A 15,884-nucleotide genomic window follows, 5' to 3' on the forward strand; every position below is an offset into this window, starting at 1 on the left:
AATATTTAATTAAGCCACAGTGCACCTTCTTTTGCTATTGTTATTCACATGCTAAGTAAAACAAACTACAAAAATGTGATTTAAATCAGGTAAAGCAAAGACGCCATTTCATTTTTGTGATGATGTGCTTTTAGATACACAACCCAACCAGCTCTTTGAGAAGCTACTACTTATTAAATATTAATTAAATGTTTTTGTCACTCCATGACAAAGATCCTTATTTAGCTGGAAATAAAGACAGACTCAAACTCTGTTTTATTTTTTAATAAAGTTTAAATAGTTAAAATAAGATGAAAGAGTATGTTTTAAAGCCAAGCTATTTCTTAATTCCATGCTAGGCCTTAAAAGTTGGATTTACTAGCAAATATGGGCCATGAGAAGAGAGCTGTATACTTGAAATGCTGGTGTAGAATATATTAAAATAGCCAGTGACTTACTCCAGCTTACCTTAAAACAAAGGAAATACAATCTTTACAGTTTTTTAAATGTACTGCCTCTTATCCTGATTAATGGAAAAATTATCGCTACAAAAGACTTTTTTTTTTTAATATGAAGACTCTACAAAATATTTGCTTTATCCATTGTCAGGACTTTGAAATTCTCCAGAATATTTAGATGTGTCTGCCTAAGAAAGTTTACAAATGCCAATCCAACACTGTAACAAAAATTCCAAACAGAACTGGAAATTAGAATAACTCAACCAAATCATCCCACTGTAAGAATATTATATTTCAATTCTGCATAAACACAGATCAGCATGATTTGTTTTGTTTGAAAAATTCTTCATGACCCGCAGAATACAGCATAGCTTTATTTCACTATTACCTTTTCCCTTCCATTTCCTTAATGCTATTTCCTCATTTACATTTAAAACACTACCAAATTTGTCTACTGACTTTTTCTGCCCTTGGGGCTTTTTTTAGCCTCAATTCTATTCTCACCCAAGGAGATCCCTCTCCTCTTGCTTCTTAAAGAGGTTTTTGTTTGTCTGATTGATTTTCATTTTCTTCTTTTTCAGATACAGGTAAGTATCCTACCATAAAGGGAGCACGGAAACAAAGCAGAATGGGAACAGCACTGGGAGTTAGTGGGACATTTGCAAGCCAAGACTTTGAGTAGGAACTTCAACAGCTACTATTTTTGAAAGAAAAATGTCATGCTTTCTTTATATTTGATAATATTTGACATATTTGATAATGTCTACTATAAACATAGTCTTGTGCCACAAACAGCCACAAACTGTAGACAAAACAATATAGCACACAGTTTGATGAATTCAGTGTAACACAAAAAAGTGGTAGAGTCCTAGTAGCAGCTGCAATGGTAACATTTAGAAACCAAAGCAATCCAATAACCTAAAAATACATCTGCTAAACTAAGGAAAAATCTGTGCAATGATATTAGAAGCTTCCAAATTTCAGACTGATTGCTCAGGGACCACAGTAGAAAACTAAACTCAGATGTAAGGAAGTATTAGCTTGGAAAAGCCTCAGCTTTCCAAAATTCAAAACTGTTAAAAAGCAATACATCTGTTCATCATTCTATGATTTAACTGTTTTCTAGTCTATGGGAATAAACAGCAGGATACAATCATTTGCAACATTCGTTTACTTTTTTTTTTTAAAACTTTTTCAACTAAATTAAGAAAATATTCTTACGGAAAAAAAAATTTAGATGAGCACAAAGAAATGCCATGACAAATCCTGAGACAAATTATCCTACATCATTGCTAGTCTATGAAAACTGGTTTGAATAATAAACATACTGGAGTATTCAGTGACAGCATACAAATCAAAAGTATTTGTAAATTATTAAGTTGTGCATGTTTTTAAATGACAAAACATGCTCACGGGTTTACTTTAAAATCTCTCACTGCTTGTTATCAAAGTTAAAAGATCATTTGCATACCAATACATATACTGTAAACATGAACTTCTCATTAAGGAAAGATGGGTTTACAGTAATTTGATCTTTTACAAAAAGCTATTGGTAACTGAATCTCTCAGTGTCTAACTTTCTAGAAAATTAAACCAATGTTTCCACTCTCAAAGTTGAAACACTACCGCTTTAGGAAACAGCCCTGTTTATTTGTTAATCAGAAATACAATCAAGTGGCATATTTCCATTTGCTCTTCGGCTGACAGTTTCAGCTTCATTATATTTTACAAGAAAACAGCAGACTTGCAGAGGTCCTGTAAATTCTTTCATATCGCAACTGATTTAATTACAGCGGTGAAGAAAAGCAGCAGTGATGCAAAATAAGATCAGCCCAATTGCCCTTATCTGATGATAGGATCTCTCTTCCTGTTTGGCTTGCAGCAGTGAGGACTTCTTGTTTTGTTTCGGTTTTTTGTTGTTTTTTTTTTTTTTTTTCTGGTCAGGCTGCCTCTCTGTCAAGACTGACAGAAGCAAGAAGTTGACATGCCCTTATAATTCCAGCTTGAGAATGATCCTCATACCACTATAGCTGAGTTTCAATCAGTAGGTCGGGGAATGATACTAATGTGGAGAAAATTATCTGGATAGCTCATATGTTCGCTTAGCCACTGTATGGGTGTTTCCAGCATTGGCTCAATTCCATGAATCATCACTTGAGTCTTCTGCTCTCCATCTAATTCAAAGAAAAAGAGAAACCACTAGTACACCATTCAAAGTTCACAGAAAGATTAAACATTTACTTATACTTAATTTACGGTAGATTTAATTGGTGTTACAGAGTTTAACATTTAACAGAATGAAAAGCGGAAAGTATTGGTATGGAGAAGGCTGAGATTTCTATCATCTAAAACAGAAACTTTGAGTAAAAATTAATTCCAAGAAAAAAATTAGGTTAAAATGAAACTTAATGAAAGTGCCACTCTTCTTTATTAGTTGCAAGCGTTTTTTTCCTACAGTGATCACAGCTTGGTGTCAACACAGTTAAGGCATATCCATCTCGCCTCGCTATAAACCATATGAATTTTACACAGATCACGCTTAAGATGTTGAGCTTCCTAAAACGTACTAATAAAGTTGTATTCTTAATACTGTGATCTCCTGGAAAAGCTGCACTACATCTAATGTGTCACACACATAATACATTTAATATTCCTGAAGTAAATTTGTTTTGCTAAGAATAATGTCCTTAAGTCTCTAGCAGTATTACAGAGTTTACAACTCAGAAGGCTGAGTTGGCACCAGCTTTTTCTCACTTAGTTTCATCTCTTGGAAAAGCTAAGTTAGCAAACGATTCCCAGTATGACAAGAATATTTTCTAAGAATATTTCAATTCTTTTTATTTATACTTGTCCCAGAGGATGCAAGTACTTTGATCCTTTGATTCAAATGATGGGAACCAGCTAAAGCAACTGACATAACCCTCATGAAACGAACTAAAAAAAAAAAACCACCAACAAAAAATGAAAATTTATTTCACAGCCTTGAGATGAGAAGAGCATCTGAAATATGCTCCAAATAATGGTTAGGGGGGAAAAAAAGTAGGCAGTGACCTTTTACTGTTTTTATACTATACTCTGGCATTCTCACATGGACCTACCACAGTGAAATCCACATTCGGTGCTCAAAAAATATCACTGCCTTCTCTAATTGGCATTTTATGCCCCCCTCAACTGCCTATACTACAGAACAAACCACCATGCTCCCCAAGAGTTGCACGGAAGAGAGCAGAATCTAGAAGTGAAAGTACCGTTACTGGCTCTTTCATTCAGCTACCCCAGTTGTAGCCTAATTCCTATTTTATAACATAGATAAAATCTTATTTATTTGGTAACCAAAATGATTTGACAGCTGCCTGAAGAAGTTTGTATTATAACCGGGTATCTATGCCAGCACAGGCTAAATCAGACAAGGAAGAATCATCCTTGAACATGCTGTTGACTTTATGCTAGTAATAATTCTTCCTGCAGAAGCAGACAGTTATGTTTGCCTAAAATAAAGCATTATGCATTAGTTACATGTTACCTACATATGGCACCATATTCTGTACAAATTCTTGATTAAATATATAAAGCTTGATTCTCTAAATGGCATAGTATACACATTATCACACTAAGTTAACCACAAACAATTGCTGGTTTCTGGTTTTATTGCAGACAGGTCAGAAGAATGCAGCACATCATTTAAAAATAAACTTCTGGTATTTCCAACCAAAGCAGGTATTTATTGGGCTGAAACATTACCAGTCAGATTGTCAAAACTATAAACTCCAAAAGAAAAGATCTCAGAAACCAAGTTTTTACACTGAGAAGTTAGGGAACATCTAAATATTTTAAATATTAAAGTAACTCCCAAATATATGTATTTAACAATTTCAAATTAAAATATATCTATCTATGGTATTCCATAAATTGACCACAGAGTTGGTGACTTTTTTTACATTTCATAATATTATTTAATTTTCAGAAACAACTAACTTGCATTAACAGACAGATGGCAGAATGCTGTTTCGGCATTAGTACTGTGCTAGCCACCTCTACATAGCTGACTCTTCTTAACAAAAACTTGCACAAAAGATAGATTAAAAGCTTTAGAACCTCTGTATCATTTTATTGTCATTGGAGGAAAGACTTATAAATGATAAACACTTTGTGTGGCTCTTCTTTTACTGTGTGACAGAACATTTTTGGATCTGTGTGCATGTGCATACTAACTTGATGCCTCTTGCTTAAAAATGAAATGCAGTTAATCTGGGTGTCCCCATTCCCTGCTCCCTACCCAACTTTGTCCCATTCTTATACAAATCTTTTATTCTGTTCTTCAGCAAACTGAGAAAGTCTCAGAGGTCAATGAAGAATTTACAGTTTAATAAAAGTCTAAATCTCTGCATTAGCATTGTTTGTGTTTTAGTGTTATCTCTGACAAAGCATCGCTTCTTATTCGTTTTCCCCTTGAGGCTGGACTAAAGAGATCTTATCTACCAATTCTGCATTTACTGTAGCCTTCTTTCACAAAATCCATTGTTTTTACTTTAGCATTCTTCCCTCCTTTTGTTACTAGGGACCATAAACTGTCACTTAAGTCACATTTACCCAAACTTTCCTCAACTTTCATGTTTTCAGTAACTTCCCCATTTTGAATTACATACAGAGTGTCTCTCCTATAGATGGCTCCTCTGCTTTATGTAGCAAAAAGTTGTCAACAGCAAATACACTAAAAAAATTACTGGAAACTATTCTTGTTTTCTCAACAGCTGTCTAATTCGTATCCACCATTACCACTGTGATATGGGTTCTGGATGATTTGCTAGCTAACATGAAAGCTTCATCCACCTGGTTTATAGATAAAACAGATTTACATAATATTTTTCCTTCCATTACTGTTCATAGTCTTAAGAGTTGTAGCTTATTTTGTATGCATCTTGACACACCAAGTGCTGTCCCCTTCTTTCCCACCCCATATTCTATGATAACAAAAAGTCTTTTTAGACTGACAAAATGCCTCTATGAAAGTGTACCAGTTGCTAAACACAACGTATATTTAAATGAGTAGTGTAAGATTTAAATGACTTCATTACAGAGAAGATTAATGCCATTCTGTGTCAGTGGACCAGGCCTATAAAAATTAGGGCAAGTAACTCTACTCATCTGTAGTGCACGGGGTCCAGACCTGATAATGTCATTACTGCCAATACCCATTTTACAATATTCAGTAATGTAGTAAAAAAACCCCAAGATTTCCTCAAAACCAAGAAGTTCAAATTTTCCAGTCACCTCAATGACTTTTTTTTTTTAAACTTTTAAAATCATGCTAGAACTGAGTTACATGTTAGCTATCATATGACCTAAAGATGGTTTCTTGTGCTTTGTTGCAAATTAATCTCAGGAAGAAAATGAAGTGGAAATATCAGAAAAATAAAAGCATAGCAATACATGTTTTGTAGCAAGTTTTTATAATGTGTATACATAGTAGCTATTTACTTAAAATCAGAGTATTTTTATATTACTGAAGTGAGGCACAAATAATAAATACTGTTTTGGCATTTAAAAAAAAAGCTTCAAAACCAATTAAGTCATCTCCTATCAGAGTGGTTGTCCCAGGACTAAATGATTTTTCTTTCCTTTCCTTGTGGCAATCCATGAATATGAAGGTACTATAGCCCCTGAAAGTCACTAGTGGCAAGTGATAAGCACAGATTATAAAGCTTTTTGGTAAAATTTAACAAAATTCCATCTCCAGAAGGCAGTCAACTATGCTTACATGTTGTGTACTAACACATTTTTGAGACATTTCAGATCACTTAATTTAGACACTAACTTAAAGTAGGTACCTGACCCAGGCTAATAAATCCATGGCTAATAAAACCATGTAAAGTCAGAAGAGTCTTCCAACTCTGTCCAGAAAATGGAGAGAAACAGGCAGCTCTGAAGTGAAGGGTTTAAGAAGAGGTCTGCTTCTCCATCATCTATAAGGTGCCTCAGTGTTCCTGATCAGGAAACCACCCTGATCCAGCCAAAGAAAGTATTGGCAAAGGACTCTCTTTTGCAGACAGGCATCTGCTGGAAGGAAGCAAAAGATAGTGGCTGTTGCATCTCAACAGAGTCCTTGAGGCGGTGGCTCAAAGCCCGCCTCAACCTGAGGCAGCTTTGAGTTCACTCTCACTTCTTTACGGAGAATGCCCCAAGTACTACAGTATTTGCTGTTGCTAATACCAAGCTTCCTCTAAAAATCCTCAATGTTCAAGAATCAGTGAGATGCAGAGAAAGAACAAAGAAGAGAAAATCTGGAGTCTGCACATCTTCCTACCTTCTCTGAAATGTCATGGTATCACATGGGAAGTTTTTCTGTTTCCTTTAGCTATATAAGTTATTGCTTGCAAAGTAAACCACTCAATATTAGGAAACAAAAGAATTTAATTTGCTTATTCAGCATCAATTCAGATGGTTACAGATACCCCTGATCTAAATACATTTTTCTACTGAATTATCTTTTTATTTAGAAAGGAAGAATTAAAGATGGAGGGAAAAGAAAAAATTGTTTTTGAGATAGATTCAAGTGCCTCAGAGCAGAATAGTAAGAAGGCACTACTTCTGGCAAAGGTAAGTATTTCAGCCATTTTGCACTCCAGTTAGCACCACAACTCTCACCAATGCTGCAGCTACATACTCCCTTTCACCTACACAAGATCAGCTTCTCTAGCCAGACTACATCTGTGATGCACCACTTAAAATTCTTTAGTGGGATGAAATACCTCCCTTCTGATTTGTGGCCTCTAGCAATCACCTGTCAGGGCAATTTAGCTGGCTTAAATTCTTTCACTGATAGACAATACAGGCTATATCAGGATTTAGCAAAAAAGTCCCTGGAGTACTTCTATTAGAATCCTCTGTATGCAAGTCCTCTGCATAGCCAGTCCCAAAAACTGCCTGTAGTCATCAAAATGGACAACGCAGAAACCACAGCTTCTTACTCAGGGCAGCACCACTTACAAAATTGGCTTTAAAACCCTAAAAAGGGAAATAGAACCCTATGCTCCAAACTAGGAGAAAACAGTGCACTTCTTGCATGATACAAGGCCACAGGACTATATTGGACAACAATACTAAAAAGTCTAAGGAGTAAATATAACCAAGGAAAGTGTCATGCAGTAGCAGCCTTATGAATAATGTAACAGAACTAGTCTCCAGCTTTTTAATCTGTGAAGCAGGCCATAAACATTTGCTTGCTTGTCTTCAGAATACATCAGATGTTCTGGATTAGATGATACTAAAGGTATTCCTGACAATAGTTTATACCAGACTGTAGGAAAACTCATCTTGGGTCAGCTTTACAAGGAGCAGAGTTCTCCTTTTGTGGTTGTGGTGTGCCTGCTTTCCTTTCCACATCTCCTGCTCCTCAGATTACAAGGCAGGAGAACTCAGATTACTTTAGATGCATGTACCTTGAAGCAGCCAGAGCACTCCTTGACAGCGTGTGCTCAGCAGTTGGTGCCTCAGACATCTCTGAATCTGAAGAGACACAACTACATCTTCACTAGGAAGATTTTTCATTTACCTCTTTAGGATCTCTTAGGAAATTGCTTACAGATACATAGCTTTCAATAATGTGCTTCACATGTAGATGCAACCACTAAGTTCATTACTGACAGATATTGCTGACTCAATTTCTAAAGCCTAAAGCCAAAGCTGGGTGGGGCTAAGTCTCTGGCAAGCAAAGGTGAAAATTTCCTTCTTCAAAGCTAGACTTCTGGTCTAGCGCAGAGGATCGCATATGAAACTATCTGCAATTATTTACAAAAGGCTACACTGTATTAGCAAGCAAATTCAGAGACTATGTTCTAACCTGTAACCACAGGTGGTAAGAAAGAACTGGACAGTGGTTGAAGTTATCCTTCCCCTCTCTAGGCACCTCAGGTTGGATATTCTAGGACATACAAAGAAGAGACAGCCCCAGACAAGCCTCATAGTCTAAAGAAGTACTCCAGTGACTTCTGCACCAGTAGTAGAATATAAATAAGCAAGCACTTGCTGAACGTACTTCACTTTTTGCACTTTTAAGTAGGTAACAACTCTAAAAAACCCAAAACCTCAGTACTGTCAGTAATGGTTCAATTTGATAAAGGGATCTTTCAACTGCTAGTGCTGAAACTGATGAATAACATCTAGCTCTTCAACAGCAACCTGTCCAAAACTGAAAACAGCTCCAGTGTCTGATACTGAAATGGACAATGACTGGATACCATTTACAACAAAACAAGCTTCACAATTATTTTCATTGCATGTGCTACAAAAGTCACATGTGCTCATAAAATATCCATAAACTTAAAAAAATTAAGCTAAGAGGTATTTATGAACATTTTCACATCACTTTTGTAATACTTACTTTAGCCAGATAACATCTTTTTTAATTTATGGAAAAATATTTATTTTCTCAGTGAGCAAGCTTAGCTACAGAACGAATTAATCCCATCTATAAATCAAATATTCACACTTTGTTTTTAAGTATATTTTAAAAAAAATATTAGAAGTTAAAACATTATTTCAGGCTTTTCCATTCATACACTGAAATCTACCTGGAACATTTCTGCAATCAGTTTCTGGCATATGTATGTGTAATAGCGACCAAAGTACAGAAATATGGCGAGATGTTCAGATTCCACAGTAATGATGACCTCAATATAAAGGTCTCAAATAGAAAAACAAACTTGTATTTTAAACAAATCTTATCTACTCAGCTGAGTACTAACAAGTGCTCAATACCTACGCAATTTTATGGGAAGTGCATAAAAAAAAAGTTGAGCTTGGTCAGATCTCTTGGCGAAACGATCACTTGCTCTTTGAATGAACTCAGCACAATTACTTCAGACAGTGAAAAATTAAGTTCTCTTTACTGATACAAAATATTTTATATTTAAGAAATGATAGCTTCAAGGTCTAAGGTTACTACACATTCTGTTGAGCAGGGGTTTTTTTAGTTAAAATTTTTAAAATAGGAATAAAATCTTAGTATGAGTTTTCAGAAGCTTCACACTAGCCTATTTCAGCCATCATATCCCAGGCTTTCCTAACTTTTCTGTGAATTCCACCCTATTGCAAAAAGGACCCTGCTCGTCACAGTAGTATGCTCCATTGCTAGAAGTGACTCATTTTCCATAGTAATCTTAACATAGTTTTTGCCTCACTTTAATCGCACATAAACTACCAAAATCCTTATTCCCTTCCTCTCCCCTAATTTGGAATAATTATCAGTTTAAACAGAAACACAGATGATATATTGGATCACAATCAGCAAGATACGCTGTTCAGTATCCTCTGACCAAGAGCAAGAACACAAAAAAATCTGCAAAGCCAACTCTGAAATAGCCTAGCCACAACAAAAGGTTCCTCTGACCTCAAAAATTTAGAGGCTGATGTGTGACACGAAAGCACAGGTAAGTATGTGCTTACAGAAAGACACAAAGACTTTTCCTTCCTGCCTACATATCCCACCAGCCCTGGGGAAAGCCATTGATGCTGATTTCAGGTGAAGAACTCGCACACAGAAATACATGGTCAATGCATCATTCAGAACAAGTCTTTATCCCTAAAATGATTCTGTATCTGGAATAAACTTTGTTCCAAATACCAGATGTGGTCTGGAGAATAAGAACTTATTCCTGGATATAATCCAACTGCCCAATATGAATATAAACAAATAATCAGGTAGATCTGGTTAACTGGCAGCAACAAGAGAGTATCTCTCTTTTTAACCATTGGTAGTAACATGAGTTGAATTGCTCAAACTGAAGGTCACAGTTTTCCTAAATATATGTTCTCAGTTCTGGATATTCTTGCTATCTACCCAGATATCCCAGAGAGCTTTTAACTATGGCAAGTTCCTGGCCTCAAAAGACAACTAATGGTAAATAAAATCCACAACTTTGTATTTTGTTTAAAAATCTCTTTTAAGAGGAATGTTAATTTTTAATAGGTTTACTGAATGACTCCTTACAGATAACAGAACAAGAGTGTTTAACCTATCTTTTCTAATGCATTATTTTGATTTTTAAAATTCTTCTCCAAAATAAACAGTTGAAAACATCAGCCTCTCTCCATCCTGGAATGTTTTGTCATTCATACCAAGTGTCCCAATTTCACCCTTACAGCACCTTGATGTCATCTTACCAGAGCCCCTCATAAGAACTACTGCTTCTTAGTCCAAAACACTGTGATAGAACTAGACCTGTATCAACCTCAGTGAACTCTGTTCTTGCAGAGTACTTGACCACAAAAGCCTAACTCCAGGCAAGATCTCAACTATTCCTCCATTGTGACACTGTCATGAAGTCCATTTTCACTGACTTAGCTTTAATTACTCCTGTATTTCTTTACATGATTTTGACACAGGCCAGTTGGCTGATCTCTACATGATCTTCTCGTGGCATAAACATCTCCTACTTGAGTTTAGACATTTGTGACTTAAAGGAGAGGAAAAAAGTTTCTTTGTCACAGTTCTTAGTATGATTAGACTCCCTAGATTATATTCCAGCACAGTCCTAGCCTTCTCTCTATCCCCAAAATGAAAGTAGATGAATGTGCAACATTATCATCTACATTAAGTATCATTAAATACTGAGATCAAATCAAATACTTGGCATCACCCCTATTCATCATCTTCTCCATCCAATTTTTCCTCTCTCCTTATTTCCTGTCATTTTCTACCACAAGTCTATCCTCAGGTTGATAGCCACATTTCTGAAACATAACAAAAATGTGGATTAAACTAATCACCACAAGCAAAAGTTTATTACACTTTGGAGCAGCTTATGAGAACTTGGGTTACACTTCTAATCTCATAGCAGCCAGAAAGTATGTAAACAAGCTAGAAAACTTTTTTCTATTCCATTGAAAAAGTTTTTAGAGAAAGTGAATTTGGGCTCAAACAGCACTAAGTCCACAGTGCCTGAGCAGACTATTTTTAACAATTCTCCATGCAAAACAGTTAACCTGACAGTAATGCCATCTAAGACAACCAAGGGGATTTTTCCTTCTGTAAAAGAGTTAATGCAGCTCAATGGAAAAGCAGATAGAGGATGGAAATGAAAGCTTTACTTAACTAAACTTTGTTGTTTTGTTTTTTAATTTTTATTCTTGTATATTTAACAGAAGCTTTTTAATGGGGTTGTTGTACTAAGTCCCAAACTTATTTATGACAGAACCCTAAAATACTTTTCTTAAACATCTAACATTTTAGTAGTTAAAAGGTTTTAGAAGACCTTACAATGACTGAGCCTGAGATGCTTCCCATCAACCATCTAGCTTCAGGCAGAAAAAAAAAAAAAAGATTAAACTCCCAGGAAATATTCTTATACCCCTTCTTCCTTAGCATCAGTGCCTTAGCCTCAGCCCTTAACCAGCAATAAACCTGTGCCAGTTTATAAAAGTCTGGGGTTACCAACTGAAGCTTCCAAACCAATTTTCTGCAATATGTTTAAGTTTGGCTATGCACATGTGAACAAAGTGGCAAAGTCCAATGCAAATCATGCTGCTGTTCCATGTAACAAGCAAGCACACAATACATTTATATATACAAGGAATAGGCAAGGTGTGTGTTAAAAGATAAGCACTTGAATGCATGACAAATTGAGCCCAACTCATCCATGATATGTTTTCCATTGTTGACAGAGAGCTAAAGCACTTTTAGGAGTTGTGTAGCTTTTTTAAACAGCAGGCATCTTGACTTGCAATAAATTAACCCTTTCATGTACCATGCCCTTAATTAGACTTGAGGTTTCCCTCCCCTCTAAACTGTGTACAACTGACCTTCAGAAATTAAGGCTATCTCTGTATACAGCTAGGGAGCTAAATGTGATCAATATACTCTTGAAAAAAATGAAACATTTGATAAAGGTTTTTCTCTATAAAGATTGGTATAAAGCAAATCCATTTGCTGTAAAAGATCTCTTGTTGCTAATAGTTTGTGAAAGCTTTTATAATGTCATTGTTTTCAAAAGCTGTTATGCCAAACAATTAAATAGCAAATTCTCTATACAATCGTATTATATATTCCCTATGCATATGCACATTCATACGCTTTTAAAGGTTTTTAATGGCATTCTTGAACTTTCAACCTCTATTTTACTTCATTTTTAAGTTACTATAATTCACATCATGCCTGCAAATATTCTTCAATTCTAGTGGCCGTCCATCTTTTATAATGAACTTTTCAGCTAATCAAATGATGAACTATTCCTAGCAAGGCAAAGCAAAGAAGGATGACTGTTGCTGCAAAATCATTGTCAATACAGAAAAGACCAGCATGTTTACTTGTTTTCATCAAGCAATAATGCTAATTGCTAGTTTATCTGCCCAGTTTAATAAATCAAATTCAAAAGTGGACATTCAGACATAATTACAGTTTAAAAACATTTGCCTGAAAAGTGGTAAGTAATACATACAGATCAAAGGCTTAATGGTTGCTATTTCATGTTTTTTTACCGTCCCCCATTTAACTGGAGAAAAATAAACTGGTTTTGCCTTTTTTTAAATGCTACTTCTAGCAATATTATTATGATATTTAAGAAAGTAAAGAACTTCACAAGCAAACTATACATGAAAATGGAGATGAGCTATTCAATTAACCCCAAAGTATGGACAGTTTTGTTTCATGTCTGACAAATTCTTCAACCTCTAAGTTGATCAGTAAAAACTCAGCTAATTGAATCCATCGATGTGAAAAACCACAGGCTCAAGTCTGTACTGCATACATCAAGCTGAAGGATTTCTGCTTCAGCCATGGCGGTAATAGTCAGTGGGGTCAGGTCAAAGAGGGTTAAAGTAAGTCAGGATATAGCCAAACTAATACATCAAACACTGATTTTAAAAGGGCAATTAATCTTAGACAGAAATGCTTCCTGGGGAATGAGATCTCAATCTTAAGAGCACACTACATGATGTAGCAGTAAAAATGTACATATACAAGCCTAGAGAGCTTTCATCCTGTGATCACAAACAGAAGGGGAGTGTTGTTTATCAGAGAAATACAAACCCTTGCTAAAATACTTACATTAGCTTCTTCCGGGCCCTTACTCATTGAAAAATAAATTCTTTAATGAGCAGGCAATACAGTTTGCACACATGAAATATCTTTTTCTGTACACGTACTGTAAGTTCTTATGAACGGCTAGTAGATTAAAGTATTTAGAGATCTCTACCACAGTAAAATTAAAGAATTTAGTCTTGAAAAATTCAGGAAAGAGTGGATAAAGGAGTAATGGAATACCCGAAGGGCTCTTTACACTGAAGAGTAACTTTAAAAACAAATAAATAAATATCCCCCTCAAAACAGCTACCTGTTCCGAGTTAAAATTGGAAGTGAATTTTCATCAAAAGTTCGTTTTAATTTTTCCATTCCAAAATATCAAGAGAATTAGCTTCAAGATGACAGATTATCATATAATCGTTATTTTAAGAGAGTTTGACTAGTAACTTAAGTATTTTTTTTATTTTAGAGTTCAGAAAATATTTTTCCACTTTACAGCAGAAAAGTAGATCCATAAAACTTATAACACATACATACAGCATTTGCAAACGAAATTTGCTAAGTTAGTACCATTAATTAGTTAGCAATATTACTAGGAATCATTAGCTATGTGGACAAAACACTGCAGGTACATAGCTCTGAAATGAGTTACAGCTAATTTTGCTGCATTAGTTTGCAGTTTTAAAGAGAGCTGGCTTTGCAACCACCCTTCCATCTGAGGATACTGATCCCCAACATCACAAGTGGCAGAATGGCATCTATTTGTGTATCTGGTCCATACATTTGGCTTCTTTGCTTAAATTGCCAGTGAGTAACAGTTTGCATTAAGATACTGGACTTAGTGAAGTGTCCCAAAGTGTAGACACCCGCTGAATTTTGCCATTGTAAGTGTGGTAATGATACCATCAGGAAGAAGGGCAAGGAGCACAAGACGCATTCAAATCTCCGATGACTATAACACCTCTGTGCACATGCCAAGCCACTGCATAAGGCTTTGGCTTTGACATATGGAAAAGTTTTAGCTCTATTTTCTTACAAATATTCTCCAAATCGCTACAGGTGCCAAATAAGATAGAAAGTACAATTTATCCACTGAATGTGAAGTTATCAAAATCTCTGATTAGAATGAGGTATTCAAGAAGGGGACAACTACTATTAACAAGTGCTGCTGAATCCTTAGAGAGTAAGACACAGTAAATAGTGTTTATTAGTGGATTACTCTGCTTTACATTATTGGTAAGGCTGATACTTTTCTCCTAATTATTTTTTGTAGGTCCTTTAGTTTTGCAGGTTCTCTTCTTTTCAGCTCTGGAAGATGTTTATCTCCTGGGAAAATCAGGTTATACCTATACGCATCAAGGCAGATTAGAACAAGACTGCAAGAGAGAAGCAAGGAAGACGGGAATTATTTTACTTGGCCCCACCCAAAGATACAGTACATATACCTAATTTAAAGGTATAGATGTAGCTCATAAAATGGACCAGAACCCACTCTCTGGACCTCAGGGCAAGTGCCAGAGAACAGCTCATGTCTATTCAGCTAAATTATCTCCCCCTCCATATTGCTTACTGAGAATAGTCCCCAGGCTGTTAATCCATGAACACTGCTCAAGTTTTCTGGGAGAGTATTAATTGGCCTACACCAAAATTATGCCAGAGAACTGCTAATAGTCATACAGCACAAACAACATGTGTTCTAGCCCTCTGTTGTTTACTAATGTAAATAAAAACACTGACACCACAATGTCTAAATCCGGTTGTACACTGCAGTGTCCTGGTTGAGAACTTCACATTGCAAGTCTTCACAGAGGTTTACTGCTGTCTCCTGAAAGCTTTGGTAGACCCACTAAAGTCTCCAGTTACACTTGCACCAGTTACAGCACTAAAGGCAGCAGTGATTGTACAGCATATGAATGTTAACAGGATGATGACCCCTACTGAAAAAAAGAATGTTGGAGCATTCTCAAATTTTCTATGAAACTAACCATACAAAACATCCTGTAAGCCTATATACTTTGTGTACGTTAGCTGTTGCTGACATCCTTGTTTCTGTGAGCAAGGATATATGAGAAACTAGAAGAAAGGTTTGTTTTGGTTCTTTTCTGTGAAGTTTCTGATGGCTCAGTCATACTGAGTGACCTCTGTGATCTCCTTGGGGTGAAACAGACTGATTTAAATCAGGATTCAAAAAAATCCAATTCTTAACTGTGCTACTGACCTCAGTGTGACCAGGTGCAAGCCACATCACCCCTCTGTGCCTCTAATTTCTCCTTCCTTTTTGTCTCTCTTCACTCATCTTTTGTCTAAGTGATAAATTCTGTGGGAACACACTGCAATGTCCGTACAGTGCATAAAGAACCTGAGGTCTCCTCCTAAAACACAAAAAATATTCCTTTTAAAACTGAAAATTCACCACAACCAAAACATTT

General features: G+C 35.8%; 1 protein-coding gene across 5 annotated transcripts in view; it reads right to left on the minus strand.

The window, feature by feature from the left end:
• Positions 1-2,335: 2,335 nt before the first annotated feature.
• The window catches only part of ATG5 (autophagy related 5), an 82,781-nt gene continuing 69,232 nt past the window's right edge, over positions 2,336-15,884 (minus strand). For 4 of the 5 annotated variants that reach the window (XM_072855594.1, XM_072855593.1, XM_072855596.1 and 1 more), the window contains one exon: positions 2,336-2,611. In XM_072855594.1, coding sequence (XP_072711695.1) covers positions 2,475-2,611 — 137 coding nt within the window. In that variant the 3' untranslated portion in view covers positions 2,336-2,474. Of the gene's footprint in view, positions 2,612-15,673; positions 15,828-15,884 lie in introns of all 5 variants that reach the window. The other variant, XR_012041434.1, reaches the window with a different exon arrangement.

Source organism: Ciconia boyciana, chromosome 3, assembly GCF_034638445.1.
Source record: "Ciconia boyciana chromosome 3, ASM3463844v1, whole genome shotgun sequence".
NCBI classification, from domain to species: Eukaryota; Metazoa; Chordata; class Aves; order Ciconiiformes; family Ciconiidae; genus Ciconia; species Ciconia boyciana.